Below are 19,834 nucleotides of genomic sequence, written 5' to 3'. Positions count from 1 at the left end.
TCATATGCCCCTTCATGCTTCAGCCACCATTCCAGAGGACATGCTTCTATGCTGCCAATGCTCATTAAAAAAATAATGCATTAATTAAATTTGTGACTGAACTTCTCGGGCGGAGAATTATAGGTCTCCTGCTCTGTTTTACCGACATTCTGTCATACTTCTTGCCATCCTATACTTCATGTTATATCAGTCTTGGATGATGACCGAGCACATGTTGTTCGTTTTAAGAACACTTTCACTGCAGATTTCACAAAACACAAAAGATATCAATGTGAGATTTCTAAAGATAGCTACAGCACTTAACCCAAGGTTTAAAAATCTGAAGTGCCTTCCAAAATCTGAGAGGGATGAGGTGTGGAGCATGCTTTCAGAAGTCTTTAAAAGAGCAACACCCCAATGCAGAAACTACAGGACCTGAGCCACCAAAAAAGAAAATCAACCTTCTGCTGGTGGCATCTGACTCAGAAGACGGAAAATGAACATGCGTTGGTCCGCACAGCTTTGGATAGTTATCGAGCAGAACCTGTCATATGGTGGTTGAAGCATGAAGGGACATATTTACGGTATCTGGCACATAACTATCTTGTGACACCAGCTACAACAGTGCCATGCAAATGCCTGTTCTCACTTTCAGGTGACTGTAAACAAGAAGAGGGCAACATTATCTCCTGCAAATGTAAGCAAACTTTTGTCTGAGCAATTGGCTGAACAAGAAGTAGGACTGAGTGGACTTGTAGGCTCTAAAATTTAACATTGTTTTTGAGTGCAGTTATGTAACACAATCTACATTTGTAAGTTGCACTTTCATGATAGAGATTGCACTACAGTACTTGTATGAGCTGAATTGAAAAATTTCTTTTTTACAGTGCAAATATTTATAATAAAAAATAAATATAAAGTGAGTGCTATACACTTTGTATTCTGTGTAACTGAAATCAATATATTTGAAAATGTAGAAAACATCCCAAATATTTAAATAAAAGATATTATTGTTAATGGCGTGATTAATCGTGATTAATATTTTTTAATTGCTTGACAGCCCTAATTAAAATGTTACTAGACTTTTTTAACCTGGGCAGAACCAATGTTCTTTTCCCTCCTAGCCTTATTCTCTCAAGTGGCTGGGCCAGTTTGGCTGAAGTTCTCCAAAAGAAATGCAGTCTTAGGCAGACACTCAGCATGGAAAATTTGAGCCCAAATGGTTAAAGTCTGGCACAGATATAAGATTCTGTTTTCAGTTGCTCTAACAGGAATTTGTCAAGCAACAGTGCTACAAGGCCTGCTTATGAGATATAGATAAATATTAACTAAGGGCTTGTCTTCACTGGCAATTTACAGCATTGCAACTTGCTGTACTCAGGGGGTGTGTTTTTTCACACCCCTGAGCGAGAAAGTTTCAGCGCTGTAAAGCACCAGTGTAGACAGTGCTTCCAGCGCTGGTAGCTATGCCCCTCATGGAGGTGTGGGTTTTTTTTGTTGTGTTTTTTTTTTTTTAAAAGAGTGCTGGGTTTTTTTAGTGTGCCACGACCACACAAGGCACGTTAAAGCACTGCCCGCTTTAGCGTTGCCAGTGTAGACTAGCCCAAAGTCAGGGATGCCTTATGTTTCAGCAAGGAAATACATCTGTTTCTCCCTTATAACATCTGGCATATTGTATTGTCTTAAATGCCAGGGCTGCTTGATGAAGGTAATATTGAAATTATAAACCATGTTGCTATTTGTACATAAAAATAATGAAAGTAATAAAAAATATTAAATGACACCTTGATGAGTCATAATACAGAATTTGTGACCTTCAACTGTTATCCACATACCATATCTGAGCTGAGAGAAATGGCTTGATCTTGCAAGCCTCATGAGTAGCCCTTGCTTCATGCATAAGCAATGCCAGCTAGCTTGAGTAAGGATTTGCAGAATCAAGTCCTTAGAATTATCTCCAAGTTTACATCCTATCACATTGTACAAGTACAGCATTTTAATTAAAAAATAATCTTTCCATAGTTATTTTTATTCCTTTTCAACAGCATATATAATAGAACTTTACAAAGGTACATTAAATTATTCAATTGTGTTTAACAAAAAAATAATCACGGGTTGAAAATAGAGCCCTGCAATTATGCTTCATTAAAATATTGTTAGATTTATAAACATGATACTATTTCTTCTTTCAGGCCCTGATTCAAGAGGATATCCCTATTCAGGACAGCACTTAAACATGTACTCAGAGTTAAGCATTTCCTTACATATTGTACTGAACAGGGGGTGGACTTAAGCACATTTAAGTGCTTTCCTGAATCAGAAATGTCTATATGCATTTATTGGCCCTGCTGCTCCTGCTATATTCCTTCACTGTGCAGTGCAGTGCAGCGCAGCCAGCCCCACAAGTTGTCCTTTTGCTTTATTGGTTTATTAGTCATAATTTGCTCCCAAGGGCATAGACCTCATCTTCCAGTTGTCAATTTGTATATTTCTACTACTGGCAAGAGAGTGTGTGTCTCTATGGTGCTATATAATTAATAAATAGCTGTAGCTGAGCTCTGGTAAAAATTGACTGCAGTGATTCCAAACCCTAATGGTATAGCCATTTTAATTACAAAAAGCTATGTTAAAGCTAGGTTTTAGTTGCACAAAAATAGGCAATTTCTTAGCTGAGTTTCTCTCTGCAACCTTAAATCTGCCCCTTTTGTGAATGCGATTAAAAGACCCCACTGTAATAATCATGTACAATCAGCAAAATTTTACTCATGTACTGGGGCAAGGTTTTTGGGTTTTGGTTTTTTTTATTGTTACTGGTATAAAAATATTCATGTTTTCACTTACAATCATCATTGTATCACTGTAAAGGCAAAAACAAGCTCTGGAGAAGGAGAAGCCAGAAATCCCAAAGGCTTTGAAACAAAAAGCAAGGGGGGTGGGAGGTTTGTTTTTAAAAAACGATGTGCAACTGTTAGCCTGACATTAATGGTAGGAGCTCCAGTTTTAATAGGGATAGAAAGACGTTGTTTCTATGCAAAATGTTCACCCTCTTCAGATTCGTTTTCAAGCAGCAGCAAATTATACGCTGGAGCATGTCCCCAGGCTCACCAAGCCCAGTTGGTACAAGTCCAGGAGGACCAGAAGTCACATTTATCAGTATCTCTGCTCCCCCTCACTCTGCCAGTCAGGGCAAAATTTAAAGTTCAGGCTCAACCCTCCAAAAAGCTGAGCACCCTCAATTCCCATATACTTCAGCAGGAATTGAGGATACTGAACACCTTGCATGGGTGCTCAGAATCCTACAGAATCAAACCCTAAGAGGCAGTCCTGAGTCCTTTAAGTCACAAGGCTCCTAAGGGTTATCCCTGTTTGCTTCTCCTCGGCCATGTAAGGTGCATACGCAGAAATATGACAGGGCTCCATATTCAAGTCAGACAGCTAGAGATCGAACAGCTTTGATTTATTTAAAGAACCATTCACAAAGTCCTATTAAATGCATCCTAAATCTTCCAACATCTACTTTGCTTTTAGTATCCAGTTACAAAAAATGCTTCTTCTCATAGGTAAGCTGCATTTCTAAAGAGCCTTTATTTGTGATGACATGAAAACCAGAATATCTGTTATGAGGACAGGCCTTCATTTAGCCTCTGGTAAGGTTTGATTCGATTGTTACAGTACCCCTCCCCTACTTTACTGAGGTGGACAACCATTAATTAAAATTCACAAGACAATTAATCACAGCTCTATAAAGCTGTCATGTGTCTCTGCCTGTCACAACCTCTGTATCAGATTAAATTTGTTCAGTCAGGTTCAAAGAATGGTCACATGAAAGGTCACAATTTGATAAAAACCTAACAAAGTATTCACTACCACATAAAGAGAGAGAGAAGCAGCACATTGTACATCTGTTTAATTAATTAGAACAAGCCTTCTCATTGAGTCACCAAGTCATTTGTAGCTGTCACTGTGCACTATCAGCTACTTTCCAGGCATTTCCTTCACTGTTTTCATGTTGCCATCAGGAGACAAATACTTCCATCATGCACTGGGATAGAAGAAAAGATGTGCCCAGTTAATGGGCCATGAGAATAATGAGATAGGATTCAGTGAGGAAGCCGATTATTCCAAGCTACAGGGGCCTGGATGATGGAACAACATTCTGCAAAAGTGAGAAATCCTGATTTGTATTAACTCATTTAGCCCTGGTCTACACTAGGAGTTGAGGTCGAATTTAGCAGCGTTAAATCTATTTAACCCTGCACCCATCCACACAACGAAGACTTTTTTTTCGACTTAAAGGGCTCTTAAAATTGATTTCCTTACTCCACCCCCGACAAGGGGATTAGTGCTGAAATCGACCTTGCCGGGTCAAATTTGGGGTACTGTGGATGCAATTAGATGGTTTTGGCCTCCAGGAGCTATCCCAGAGTGCTCCCTTGTGACCGCTCTGGACAGCGCTCTCAACTCAGATGCACTGGCCAGGTAGACAGGAAAAGGCCCGTGAACTTTTGAATTTCATTTCCTGTTTGGTCAGCATGGCAAGCTGCAGGTGAGTGCAGAGCTCATCAGCAGAAGGGACCATGATGGAGTCCCAGAATTGCAAAACAGCTCCAGCATGGACTGAACAGGAGGTACGGGATCAGATCGCTGTATGGGGAGAGGAATCCGTGCTATCAGAACTCCTTTCCAGTTTTCGAAATGCCAAAACCTTTGTCAAAATCTCCCAGGGCATGAAGGACAGAGGCCATAACAGGGACCCGAAGCAGTACTGCATGAAACTTAAGGAACTGAGGCAAGCCTACCAGAAAACCAGAGAGGTAAACGGTCGCTCCGAGTCAGAGCCCCAAACATGCCGCTTCTATGATGAGCTGCATGCCATTTTAGGGGGTTCAGCCACCATGTTGTTTGACTCCTTCAGTGGAGATGGAGGCAACACGGAAGCAGGTTTTGGGGACAAGGAAGATAGCTCAAAGCAAGCAAGCGGAGAAACCGGTTTTCCCAACAGCCAGGAACTGTTTCTCACCCTGGACCTCGAGTCAGTACCCCCCAAACCCACCCAAGGCTGCCTCCTGGACCCGCCAGGTGGAGAAGAGACCTCTGGTGAGTGTACCTTTTAAAATAGCATACGTGGTTTAAAAGCAAGCGTGTTAAATGATTAATTTGCCCTGGCATTCGCGGCCAATACGGCTACTGGAAAAGTCTGTTAACGTGTCTGGGGATGGAGCGGAAATCCTCCAGGGACATCTCCATAAAGCTCTCCTGGATGTACTCCCAAAGCCTTTGCAAAAGGTTTCTGGGGAGGGCAACCTTATTCTGTCCACCATGGTAGGACACTTTACCACTCCAGGCCAGTAGCACGTAGTCGGGAATCATTGTAGAACAAAGCATTGCAGTGTATGTTTGCTGGCGTTCAAACAACATCTGTTCTTTATCTCTCTGTGTTATCCTCAGGAGAGTGATATCATTCATGGGCACTTGGTTGAAATAGGGTGCTTTTCTTAAGGGGACATTCAGAGGTGCCCATTCCTGCTGGGCTGTTTGCCTGTGGCTGAACAGAAATGTTCCCCGCTGTTAGCCAAGGGGAGGGGGGAGAGGTTAGCCACGTTGTGGTGGTGGGGGGGAAGCAAAATGCGACCTTGTAACGAAAGCGCATGTGCTATGTATGTAATGTTAACAGCAACGTTTACTGTGAAAGAGTGTACTCATTGTATAAAATGTGTCTTTTTAAATACCGCTGTCCCCTTTTTTCTCCACCAGCTGCATGTGTTTCAAGGATCACAGGATCTTCTCCTTACCAGAGGCTAGCGAAGATTAGCAGGTGAAAAAAATGCACTCGTGATGAAATGTTCTCTGAACTCATGCTGTCCTCCCACACGGAGGGAGCACAGACAAATGCATGGAGGCAGACAATGTCAGAATGCAGGAAAGCACAAAATGACCAGGAGGAGAGGTGGTGGGCTGAAGCATGATGAGAGGAGGCAGGAATAATGCTGAGGCTGCTGGAGGATCAAACTAATATGCTCCAGCGTATGGTTGAGCTGCAGGAAAGGCAGCAGGAGCACAGACCGCCGCTACAGCCACTGTGTAATAAACCGCCCTCCTCCCCAAGTTCCATAGCCTCCCTCACCCAGACACCCAAGAATGGGGTGGGGAGGCCTCTGGCTACCCAGCCACTCCACTCCAGAGGATTGCCCAAGCAACAGAAGGCTGGCATTCAATAAGTGTTAAAGTTTTAAACTTTTAAAGTGCTGTGTGACCTTGTCCTTCCCTCCTCCACCACCCCTCCCAGGCTACTTTGGCAGTTATCCCCCTATTTGTGTGATGAATTAAAAAAGAATGCATGAATGTGAAGCAACAATGACTTTATTGCCTCTGCAAGCGGTGATCAAAGGGAGGAGGGGCGGGTGGTTAGCTTACAGGGAAGTAGAGTGAACCAAGGGGCGGGGGGTTTCATCAAGGAGAAACAAACAGAACTTTCACACCATAGCCTGGCCAGTCATGAAACTGGTTTTCAAAGCTTCTCTGATGCGTACCGCGCCCTCCTGTGCTCTTCTAACCGCCCTGGTGTCTGGCTGCGCGTAACCAGCAGCCAGGCGATTTGCCTCAACCTCCCACCCCGCCATAAACGTCTCCCCCTTACTCTCACAGATATTGTGGAGTACACAGCAAGCAGTAATAACAGTGGAAATATTGGTTTCACTGAGGTCTAAGAGTAACAGCCGTGTTAGTCTGTATTCGCAAAAAGAAAAGGAGGACTTGTGGCACCTTAGAGACTAACCAATTTATTAGAGCATAAGCTTTCGTGAGCTACAGCTCACTTCCTCAGATGCATATCGTGGAAACTGCAGCAGGCTTTATATATACACAGAGAATATGAAACAATACCTATTCCCACCCCACTGTCTTGCTGGTAATAGCTTATCTAAAGTGATTTCCAGCACAAATCCAGGTTTTCTCACCCTCCACCCAGGAAATAGCCCAGCTTGATTGTCATGCACATTGTGTAAAGAGTTGTCACTTTGGATGGGCTATCACCAGCAGGAGAGTGAATTTGTGTGGGGGGGTGGAGGGTGAGAAAACCTGGATTTGTGCTGGAAATCACTTTAGATAAGCTATTACCAGCAGGACAGTGGGGTGGGAATAGGTATTGTTTCATATTCTCTGTGTATATATAAAGCCTGCTGCAGTTTCCACGATATGCATCTGAGGAAGTGAGCTGTAGCTCACGAAAGCTTATGCTCTAATAAATTGGTTAGTCTCTAAGGTGCCACAAGTCCTCCTTTTCTTTTTACTGAGGTCTAAGCGAGTCAGTAAACTGCGCCAGCGCGCTTTTGAACATCCAAATGCACATTCTACCACCATTCGCAACTTGTTCAGCCTGTAGTTGAACAGCTCCTGACTACTGTCCAGGCTGCCTGTGTATGGCTTCATAAGCCATGGCATTAAGGAGTAGGCTGGGTCCCCAAGGATAACTGTAGGCATTTCAACATCCCCAATGGTTATTTTCTGGTCTGGAAAGTAAGTCCCTTGCTATAGCTGTTCATACAGACCAGAATTCCTGAAGATGTGAGTGTCATGTACCTTTCCCTGCCATCCCATGTTGATGTTGGTGAAACGTCCCTTGTGATCCACCAGTACTTGCAGCACTATTGAAAAGTACCCCTTGCAGTTTATGTACTCGCCGGCTTGGTGCTCCGGTGCCAAGATAGGGATATGGATTCCGTCTATGGCCCCACCACAGTTAGGGAATCCCATTGCAACAAAGCCATCCACTATGACCTGCACATTTCCCAGGGTCACTACCCTTGATATCAGCAGATCTTTGATTGTGTTGGCTACTTGCATTACAGCAGCCCCCATCGTAGATTTCCCCACTCCAAATTGATTCCCGACTGACCGGTAGCTGTCTGGCGTTGCAAGCTTCCACAGGGCTATTGCCACTCGCTTCTCACTGTGAGGGCTGCTCTCATCTTGGTATTCTTGCGCTTCAGGGCAGGGGAAAGCAAGTCACAAAGTTCCATGAAAGTGCCCTTACGCATGCGAAAGTTTCGCAGCCACTGGGAATCTTCCCAGACCTGCAACACTATGCGGTCCCACCAGTCTGTGCTGGTTTCCTGGGCCCAGAATCGGCGTTCCACCGCATGAACCTGCCCCATTAGCACCATGATGCCCACATTGCCAGGGCTCGTGCTTTGAGAGAAGTCTGTGTCCATGTCCTCATTGCTGACATCGCTTACTCACCCGGTTTCGCTTTGCCAGGTTCTGGTGCTGCATATGCTGCTGGATAATGCGCATGGTGTTTAATGTGCTCCTAATTGCCAAAGTGATCTGAGCGGACTCCTTGCTTGCCGTGATATGGCGTCTGCACAGAAAAAAGGCGCGGAACAATTGTCTGCCGTTGCTCTGACAGAGGGAGGGGCGACTGACGACATGGCTTACAGGGTTGGCTTACATGGAATTAAAATCAACAAAGGGGATGGCTTTACATCAAGGAGAAACAGAAACAACTGTCACAGAGAATGGCCCCCTCAAGGATTGAACTCAAAACCCTGGGTTTAGCAGGCCAATGCTCAACCCACTGAGGGAAAAAATTAGCATGGGGAAATAGTTTTTAGTTTGTGTAATGACTCATCCACTCCCAGAATTCAAGCTTAATTTAATGGTGTCCAGTTTGCAAATTAATTCCAGTTCTGCAGTTTCTCGTTGGAGTCTGTTTTTGAAGTTTTTTTTTTTTAAGAACTGCAACATTTAGGTCTGTAATTGAGTTTCCAGCGAGGTTGAAGTGTTCTCCGACTGGTTTTTGAATGTTATAATTCTTGACGTCCGATTTGTGTCCATTTATTCTTTTACGTAGAGACTGTCCGGTTTGGCCAATGTACATGGCAGAGGGGCATTGCTGGCACATGATGGCATATCTCACATTGGTAGATGTGCAGGTGAACGAGCCTCTGATAGTGTGGCTGATGTGATTAATTACATTGATCATAGGACCTAACCACATTAGCCACAGTATCAAAGGGTCGTTCTAATTTTTCCCCTACTGTTACTCACACCTTCTTGTCAACTGTTTGAAATGAGGCATCCTGATTATCACTACAAAAATGTTCAGTTTTTTTGTTTTTTTTTCTCCTGCTGCTAACAGCCCACCTTAATCTACGAGTCTCCTTAGAGTTGATATGGCAACACCCATTTGTTCATGTTTTCTGTATATATATATCTTCCTACTGTATTTTCCACTGAATGCATCTGATGAAGTAAGCTGTAGCTCACAAAGGTTATGCTCAAATAAATTTGTTAGTCTCTAAGGTGCCACAAGTACTCCTCATTCTTTTTGCTGATACAGACTAACACGGCTGTTACTCTGAAACCTCTGAAGTCAGTAGAACAACACAGGTTAAAATCAGTGAGAACAGAATCAGGGCCAATCACCTGCCCTTTACATCAACAAATACATCACTCAAATGCCTTTGTTACAAAACCTTGGTAACCTATTCTCAGAATTTTTTTACGCATTGGCTGACTGACAAACTCTTGATTCACAGGTTATCTGCCTATTTTTCTTATTGGAGGAAAAAATCAGGAATCTGAATTTTATAGCACCTATCAAGTGAAAGACATGCTAATAAAATACATCAACAACATATAAAAACTGGTAAGATTAATGCCTTTTCTGATTATTTGTCATAGTATACAAGTTTTTATTCTACCATTACTGAAAATGTGATATCACAAAAATAGAATGCTGCACTTTCCCAATTACAATCAAGTTTCAACATATTCTCAACGTCCACTCGCGCAACAAAAGTAAGAACTTGTTTTCTTGACCTTAGCCTCCACTTGTGCACATACGCACGTCTGTGCATTTATTTTTCCAGCACTGGAACTTGAATGGAATAGGTTAGATCAGACAGACAAACATGCCAGTGACGTGATTCAAGAATCTGTGCACACACATGATGGAATCTATCACCTCTGTGTGCAGGCATTAGTGCTGAGAAAATGCATGCACGCATTTTGTGTACGTGCACACAAGATTGTACATGTATAAATGGAGGCCAAGCTGAGGTCCCAGTGGAAGTCAGGGCCTAAAACAAACGTAAAACAATTTTGATAAACAAGTTTACAGAAGAATGTTTGAGTACAAGATGTATTGAATAAATAAATCCTCCTTCCCTCATTATTTTTCTGCAATCTGTTTAAGGGAGTAGTCTGTTATTGCACAAGAGTTTTGACTAAATTCTTTTCTCTAACACACACACTTTGTCATTGAAATCAATGAAAGTCCTGTGCCTTTGGGAATCTAGAAGACATCGTTTGGAAGAGAGGTTTTAAAATCAAAATAATATTTATTGAAAAATAGAGTGTGTTTTTGGCTTCTCTTTGGAAATTGTTTGTTTTAGTTTAAAAGTTTAACGTGGTTCTAGAATACTTCACTCATGAGATATTATCTTTATGTCACTTAAGGTATGATCCTGGCAAAAGAGATACAAAACAAATACATAGGCTTTGGGAAAAAGGGAAAAAAGGCAGGGAAACAGGATAATGCTGGCACAGTTCCTTGCACTGAAGTATAATAGTTTTTTACTAGATGTCCTGAACATGCCAACTACTGCTGTGACTGTCACGGAGGTTGTGTTCAAGTGTATAAAAAACACTTGATACACTTTAGCTGTTTATCACACAGGCAATATTTAAAGCTTTAACTATATAAAATCTGAAAACTGTCAGTTTCAAAGTTGTTCGGGTTTTTGTTTTTTCCATTCCCCACCCCTTTATGGTAAAAGTGATACTTCTGCATAGAAAGAGACCATCTACCTACCCAGCTAAATACAGTCATTATTTAATATAAGAAATACGATACAAAAGCAAGTAGAGCTAGTTGAAGTATTAATTCATGAATCCTTAAATAACAATCAATCAATCATTGTCCCTCCTCTGCGTAAACAAAGAGTTACGGTGAAAATTACAGAGATAGTATGCAGATCACGTTCTGTTCAGGTCACTACACTGTCTTTCACTGCAGTTTGTAGAAACAACTTTTTTTAAAGTTATGAAATTTCACCTGTACACCTCACTGTTACTGTCATGTCATGTCACATCAGCTTGAACAAATCCCTATTAGTTCCTGACAACTTCAAGCACATACAATGCACTGTGGATTATAAACATTTTGTAATGCAATCAATCTATTTTTCTTTACTTTTTTCCATGTCACATTCATCTTCCACTTCTCCAACAACTGCTCCTTTCCTCTAAGCAGGCTGACAAGAGCGCAGTTGCCTTTATTACTACTGTCCATGTTATTCTTATATGCGATGTTGCTGTAGCTGTGTTGGTCCCAGGAGATTAGGAAGACTAGGTGGATGAGGTAATATCTTTCATTGGACCAACTTCTGTTGGTGACAGAGAGACATGCTTTTGAGCCACACAGTTCTTCTTCAGCTCGAAAACATCTCTCTGTCACCAACAGAAGCTGGTCCAATAAAATATATTGCCCCACCCACCTTGTGTCTGGTTATTCTTAGGCAGTCCTGAAGGGAGTATACATGCACAAAGCAGTGACTGTTCTCCATAGAAACAGGGTGCTTCATCTCAGGATCATGGTTAGCTTCTATTAGACTAAGAAGTATTTTAATTTTTGTCTACTCTGGTCCCATATTTAAAGATCAGAGAAGAAGAGGGAAAGGGTCCTGAATCTAATCCCCCTCAGCTTTCCAAAAAGCTTTATACAGAAATCACCATCCTGGCTATTGCTGTTTTTGTGTGTGCATGCATGCACACCTATCCATAAATGCAACACACACACACACAAAGTCATAGCATTACAGCAAGTGAATAGTTCCTGCTAAAGATACAAACAAGATGACAATATGTGCAATTTAATACACAATGCAAGTGATCAAGTATCATAAATCTCACTGTAAAAATCTCTGCATGGCTACCAAGTTTTCATTTGAAAATCAGATTCACGTGAAAGACAACTAGGGTGACCAGATGTCTCGATTTTATAGGGACAGTCCCGATTTTTGGGTCTTTTTCTTATATAGGCTCCTATTACCCCCACCTGCTGTCCCGATTTTTCACATTTGCTGTCTGGTCACCCTAGACTCTGTACATAAACAGCAGCAGCCCTCATAGTGTAAGCCATGCCCACTTGTGAGAGCCATACATTTCATGCTCACCACATACCATGGTAACAGTTGGCAGCACACACGCAGCGGTCAGTTGTGATTTATAGTGGGTTTTGCATTCCTGTTAATATTTTTAAGCTGACATTGCATTGTCAAATAATGCACCTTTGACAGCATGGATGTATAGAATGCGTGTGGGAGAGAACCTGTATCTTTATGTATATTTAGGGCTCTTCATTTTCGGTTTTTACTGAAAACCCCTTAAAAATTCCCATGTTTTGAAAAACCCAGTATTTGGATTTTTCTAATTTCTACCCAGATTTTGTACCTGCTTGAACTTCCCGGACCCGGTGCCGTGGCCACTCTTAGATTCCCCGCTGGCCTCCTCAGCATGACTGTGCCAGGGAGGGTAAATGCTGGTTAGTGGCTGCTGCCACAGCTGTCCAGTGAAGGAGCAAAACAGGCAGGGACACTGCTGAGACCACCAAACACTGTAGTGACAGGCTGCAGGGAGAGGAAGGCTGTACCCTGTAAGTCCTGGCCCTCTTCTGGCCCCGGCCTTACCCCTGTTCAGCACCCCCTTCTACGCCACCCACTGCCATTGTATCAGGCACCCCCTTGCTCTCACTGGGTGCCCCCATGAGTTCCAGGAGCATCCTCCCCACCACACGTGCTGCCACCGTGAGTACTGGACATGCCCCTCCTCCCCATCCCCTGATAGCCACTGCGAGCAGCTGGGTCCAGAGATCTGTCACTGCCTGGCGAGGAAACCCAGGGCACAGAATCCCCTCCTGCTCCCAGGATGGGAACAATGAAGAGGGTGGAGCTGAGGAGCACCAAGACACACTGGAAAAACTGTTGCAAGCCTGTACCTTCAGGCTTTCAGAATTCACACACTGAAGATCCTTATATCAAGTGTAACTGCTCAAGTCACCAACAGTGAACTGACTTAGTTTTAAATGCAGTTTTATTTTTGTACTGGGAATTAGATATACACACAATAAATTTTTACCGTTCTCTATTTGTTGTTTTTGTTCTGATCTCCCATCCCCAGTATTAAACCTGATATTCACCTAGAAAACTGCTAAATTAATTTTCTGTAGTTATTTTCACCCATTTTTTCATTTTTGAAATAACTATCAACACATTCCTCAGAATTTAAAAAGAAATAACCAGAAACCAAAAGGCTTATGCATATTGTATAGAAACAGACACACAATAATTTACAACTGCCTCTTTCACAAGCAGCCCTTTAAATTACCTGAATTCATTTTGATGTATTTCAGCAATTTTCCTTTCCAGCTTCTGTGATTGTTTGGGAAAAATCTTGAAGTCGCTAATGTAATTGTCTGGGTGTTCATCAGGATCATAATCACCGAGCTCAGCTGGACAAGTTAAAAAACAAAACAAAGCAGCAGAATGAGTTAAATTAAAGAGTAAGTTAATGATGGAAAACAGAGATAGTGAATGAACGTGTCCTCCTGTAGATCAACCTCCATGTGTCATTCAGAAAGTTGCCAATTTTAGTAAGAGTTCAATAAACTGTATTTCCAAAGGAAAGCACGCTTGTTGCATTCATAAGGCTACAAAATATCTGGAGAGATACCTAGTCTTTGAGGAATGTGCATCACCACTGTGGGAGCACAAACTCCTCCCCATCCAATAAATGAATTTCAAAGTACAGTTTGCAGGTAATTGATTATAAAAGGTAATTGAAAACCATCATTTGGTGATAACATGCTCTGAAAAATATATATAGTTAAACCAAACATCTGCCCTTCATCACTCGGTAGACAAGCAATTTAATAAAACAGACCAAAACACTCTGAACTAGATTTTCCTCTCACCTATCCCAGTGTAACAACACTGAAGAAAATAAGTTTAATCTTACCCTAGTATATAAGCACAAAAGCTGTGCTCACTAACATTAGTCAATTTGCACCAGTTTATGCCAACGGTGAATTTGGTCAACTGACTTCGATGGGAGCTCTTGGGTGTTCAGCTCTTTAGAAAATCAGGCCACTTATTTAAGTGCCTAAATATGGATTTAGAAGCCTAGTATTAGGCACATATTTTTAGCCTTGTTGGCCTTTGCTATCCAGCTCTGGGCCTCAGTCTGGCTTTGGATATACTGTACATGAGGGACAATGCTCCCTAATGCAGCAAAAGTTGCATGTACGAATCTGGAAGCAGAATATACAGCCTCTTTTTCCAAACCTTTATACACTCCTGCTGATCATGCTAATAAGGTTGCCAACCCTCCCAGTTTGGCCAGGAGTCTCCCGGTATCAAGCTCTAGCTCCTAGAGGCGACCGAAGCCAAACCAGGAGATTTTAGGATGCTAAAAGTCCGGCGGCACAGTGGGACTAAGGCGGGCTCCCTACCTGCCCTGGCTCTGCACCACTCCCGGAAGTGGCAACATGTCCGGCAGCAGCTCCTAGGAGGAGGCATGGCCAGGGAGTCTCTGTGCACTGCCCCCGCCCCGAGCACTGACTCTGCAGCTCCCATTGGCCGGGAACAGGGAACCGTGGCCAATGGGAACTGGGGGGGGGGGGGTGCTTGCAGGCAGGGGCAGCGCAAAGAGCCACCTGGGAGCCTAGGAATCGCTGCTGGACATTACTCCACTTCCAGGAGCCACCGGAGGTAAGTGCCGCCCAGTCAGAGCCTGCCCCTAGAACCTCCTCCCACACCCCAACTCCATGCCCCCTCCTGCACCCAAACTCCCTCCTACAGCCCGCACCCTCTGCGACACCCCAACCCCCTGCCCCAGGCTCAGCCCAAAGCCCCCTCCCCCACACTCCAAACCTCTCGGCCCCACTGCCCTTACCAGAGCCCACCCGCATCCCCCTGTCCCAGCCCAGTGAAAGTGAGTGAGCGACAGAGGAAGGGGGGCTGGAGTGAGCAGGTGCGGGGCCTTGGAGAAGAGGCAGGTCAGGGGCATGGCCTTGGGGAAAGGGTGGAGCAAGTGTGTTTGGGTTTGTGAAATTAGACCGTTGGCAACCCTATATGCTAATCACTTAGAAATTATTGTGAAGGACATTATTAAAATCACTAAGATAAATAATAAACAAAACTGTAAATAAATTGAGGTATTTACTAGGAACAACATAAAGGATAAGAGAAAGAAATGTCACTTCTAAAAATATTACGAAGATTTTAAAAAGATTATTTCAAAAGAGAAATCAACTGAGCTCCTTTTCCTCATACACTATTTCACCACTCATTCACGTGGGCAAAAAATTGGCATTTACATCACAGTACTACCCCTCTTTCTATACAGGCCTATCCCCTTCCAGGGGTTTGGTCACTTCTTGGCATTTGCAACAGGCACTAGGGCAAGTGTAATTATCAGAGTCTCCCAATCTGATGGTAGAATTTGGTGATGTACTTCCAACACATCATTGCTGCCAAATTACTACAGCACAATGTATGCCTACACATTGGGTATCTGTGCACACAAATTTCCAGATAGATATCTAACTAGCAATCTGTGTGTGCAATCATAGAATTGTCTGCACCAATATAAGGATCCAATTACGTATCCAAGTTTTGCATGTGCACCTCCAGTTTTTCCTCAAAATTTAGCCCTAAAAGTCAGGCCAGTACAGAACAGCCAGGGAGAACCTATTCCCACATTTTTAAGTTGGTGTCAGGAATCTCCAGCATCTCCAATATTTCCGGAATGTCACTGCATACTCTGTTATCCTCATGCCCAGTCCTCAGTTAACACAGACACAAACAGGCTACATCTTATAGTGCTCATTAGCTTTTCTAAAACTGACTTAGTACAGCCTTTGATTGGCCACCAAACAGTAAAGGAAATGAGGATGGTACTCCAATCACCTAGAGACTGAGACCCCATAACCATGGTAATCTACTTGTCTCCCTCTGCCCTGGGGTCCAACTATCATTCAGATCTCCTTTGTTTCAAAGTGGAAAAATGCAATCTGAACCACTGCCTCTGAATCAATTAACTTTTATCTTTTGTTTAGTTCGTACGGAATTGCATATGTTTATATTCAGAAATATAAAGGTACAGAACCTTGATTTCTTTTATAGCTAGAGCTGAGTACCATACACAAAATACTGTATATTCTCATATAAAAACCTAACAGAATTAGTTTGTTTTTTTCAATGTCCTAATTTGTTCCTGGTTTCTTACACTTCTGAACCCCCTCCATTTTTGAAGCACATGTTCAAGTTTAGAGAGAGGATGGCATAAGGACAAAGGGCTCACTATTTCTTTTCACCTTATTCTGAAATACACTTCTAAACCCTTTGCTGTTTATATTGAATACCACTCTCAAGGTGCTGAAATAATTCACAATGTGCTGTGGGTTGTACTTACCTTGGACAATACAGGCACCGAGGTAGGCAGCATCAGAAAAAGAGCACAGCAAACGACCATGGAAAATGTCCCTTTTTATTTGTAGATACAAAAGATATCTGCAATATAGTTTAAAAAAAGCACTTTAGAGTAAGAGTGAGGCCCTGTTGTGAGAGCTTTTCATGTTGTATTTACTTTACCACCAAGACCATCATTGTGGTCAACTATTCTGGGTCTTTCACTTGCTGCATGAAAGGCAGTGAAGGGGAATGTGAAGGAGGGTATGACCTGCAAAAAAACTAGACTACTGACAAGAAGAGAGTTGTTGATTTCCCTCTGGAAAAATATAATTGGGAAAACAAGAGTGACAGTACTTTACTGAGAGAATGACGAAGAGCACAACATAAGGTGAACCCTATTGTAAATTTAATGTCAAAAATCTATGTTAGCTCAGAGAAAGGGTGTTTGGGGGTATGTCATCCCCTTTCAGAATGTTCATCTGAGCAAACTCAAACTTCTGAAAACAAGGAAATGAAATGTAAAAATTGCCCATGTAACCTTAACTCTGCCCTTTTTCAGCAATGCCCCAATATGCCCAGTTTATTAAAAAATACCTTTATTCTGGCAACCCCACAGTTACTGAAATATACATGCTCTTCACCTCCTTTTACAAGCCATTCACTTTCACCCACAGGATTCTAACTAACACTATTTAAAGGACAAAGCAGGGGGAGGGAGATTGCCCAGGCCATGTTCACCAGAAGATCTGCTAGGTCACCACCTCTTAAGTCACCAGTTAGACGCTGCAAAGTGGGCAAAACATGATGCCAATGCAGGCCACCCCAAATCAGTCTGTAGTCAGCAATCCCTATGTAGTCAGTTTACTCCTTGCTCTTCTGCAAACTACTGCAACCTCCTGGTCCAAGAATCACCCAGTATCCACACACTGGCAACTCCGGCAGCATACACATTTATTTTCCATCAGCGGTCAAGCTACTGCGTGCTGTCGATTCCAAATATCCACACTGTGCATCTTGGGAAACACCGCATTAATCTGCCCCGAGATCAGGAAGTAGCCACTTGGGTCCACTCCCAAGGCTAGTAAAATACAGATTTTCTCAAACCACCGATCTAAGGTTTGTCTACCACCCATCCTCATGTCCCATCCCCTCCACAGCCAGAACTCCTCTCCCTGTTCCTGTCCCCACCCCCACTCCGTCCTCACCACCTGACACAATATCAGTCTCCAGCTCCTCTCCCAATATAAGAAAAATTTTCATTAGACCACCTACTGATTATTCTGCTGTGTTCACAGTAAACCTCCCCATAAAATAAATATATTATAACAGACACCACTTGTAGCAAGCAACATGAATTATTAGATCTTCATTCACAGGGTTACAAAAGTTCCAACTAGAAACATCAGTGATGGGGTATTCACAAGGGGAAATGGCGTTGGCACATTCCCTCAAACTACCCAGGTAACCAAAAAGCAGCTGCCTAAAAACCTTTTTTTTTTTTAAATTGGTGCAAGCACAATTACAATCCTTCCACACTACACATCTACCCAAGTGAACATGTTCTTAAATACTGATCTCAGTTTTCATTCCCCCAGGGATTTAGTGAGTTCCAAGCACTACCTTGGATAACGCTTGACAGATTGAGACCATTTTGACCCATATCACATCAATAGTTTGATCTCTAGCTCTGCACAAAAAATCCCCACCTAGAAACTTTTTGAAAAATGATTTTTTTTTCCAGGGCTTACATCTCCACAACCCCTACCTCAAACGACTCCAAGTTTGGCTTACTAACCTTATCCTCCAACCTCCTGAGGCACACCAAATTTCAAAGGAATCTAACAAAGCATCTATATTTTAGAGGACTTGAAAAAGTTGACTGTGACGGGATAGACTACCCTTCTGGGATGCCACCTGATGTACTGGGATTTCACTGAGCCTGCTTGCTCCATTAGCCTGGGCTCCCTCTCCCTGTTTTGCTGAATTATGCTATCCGGCCTCTGGCAGCACACATACACACTGGTAGGAACGCAACAGCCGTAGAATCACACACAGTCTGCAAAACAGTTCTCTCTGAGAAGACTCAGCTAGGAAATCACCCAGCACTCAAGTACAGCTCCCCTCTGGAAAGTACACCCAAAATAATATTGTTTTGTGCTGTAGAGAAATCTATACAATGTAAGCTCATAAATTTGCCCCGTACCTCAATGTGGAGGAAGATACACACAAGTTCTTGCCCCCCCAGTTAGTAATTGCACAAACTGGGTTTAATAATAAACAAAAAAGTTTATTAACTATAAAAGGCAGATTTTAAGTGATTATAAGGGATAGCAAACAGAACAAAGCAGATTATATGAAGCAAATAAAACAAAACAAAACATGCATACTAAGTTTAAGATTTTAAAGAGACTGGCTTCAACAAGTAATTTCTCACACTCAGTGTTGTTTTGGGCAGGATGCAGAGTTTCTGTAGCTTAGAGTTCCAGTTATTTCTCTTTACAGACTAGACTCCTCTGTCTCAGTCTGGATTCAGCCCTTACCTTTCTCACTGCTCAGTTCCTTTGTCTCTTCAGGTACTTTCAGCAGTCTTTCTTCTTGGGCAGGAAGGCAATGGAGAAGAGTCCTGATTGCCTAACTTCCCAGCCTTAAATAAGATTTACAGAAGGTGGGAATCTTTTGTTTCCCAGACTTGACTTCCCCCTCCTTTCAGTGGTAAATTACTAGAAGTCCAAGGTGGTGTTTAGTACCAGGTGACAGGACCACCTGACCTAGTAGTGTCACAGCTACATCCCAGGACACCTCTCAGGAAGGAGAGAGATCAGTATCTTTAAAGTCTTATTGTTTCTTCCTAATGGCCCATCAAAGCCAATGGCCTGTTTGGTGGGTGTCTCCCAAATACACCCCCAGTTATAATTGTTACATAGTCAATATTCCTAACTTTAGATACAGAAATGATACATGCATACAAATTGGATAATCTCATTCAGTAAATCATAACCTTTCCAATGATACCTTACAAGACTCATCTTACATAAAATATATCTTAGGCCATATTCATATTATAACCATATTTCTATGAAGAACATGAGGTGTAATCTGACATTGACCTTTAAACAGAAGTTGTGATACAACCTTAACAGCACCACTACACTATACACTGGTTAGAATACTCACTTGTTATCTGAAATGCCATAGTAAATTGTTAGTTTGTGTGGACCAACCCACTCATTTAAACACTGGCTGCACTATGGAATCTCTCTCTCATAATACTACAGATAGTAGAAACAATATCCATGATGAACGCACTGGCTCCTGCTGAAATTCTCTCCTTTAGCTCTATAGGATCTGAGACAAGCTTCCAAACAAAGCTGAGAGGCCTT

General features: G+C 42.5%; 1 protein-coding gene across 4 annotated transcripts in view; it reads right to left on the bottom strand.

The window, feature by feature from the left end:
• The window catches only part of FRMD3 (FERM domain containing 3), a 222,269-nt gene that overhangs the window by 62,041 nt on the left and 140,394 nt on the right, over positions 1-19,834 (bottom strand). For 2 of the 4 annotated variants that reach the window (XM_073345076.1, XM_073345077.1), the window contains 2 exons: positions 16,456-16,553; positions 13,369-13,492 (listed from right to left, as the gene is read on the bottom strand). The exons of 1 other annotated variant lie outside the window; for it this stretch is intronic. In XM_073345076.1, the coding sequence (XP_073201177.1) occupies positions 13,369-13,492; positions 16,456-16,553 (222 nt within the window). The remainder of the gene's footprint in view (positions 1-13,368; positions 13,493-16,455; positions 16,554-19,834) is intronic. One more of the 4 variants, XM_073345078.1, reaches the window with a different exon arrangement.

The sequence above is a fragment of the Lepidochelys kempii genome, chromosome 5 (assembly GCF_965140265.1).
Source record: "Lepidochelys kempii isolate rLepKem1 chromosome 5, rLepKem1.hap2, whole genome shotgun sequence".
NCBI lineage: Eukaryota > Metazoa > Chordata > Testudines > Cheloniidae > Lepidochelys > Lepidochelys kempii.
Note: the sequence above shows the minus strand (reverse complement) of the source record. Positions and strands in the feature narration are given on the sequence as shown.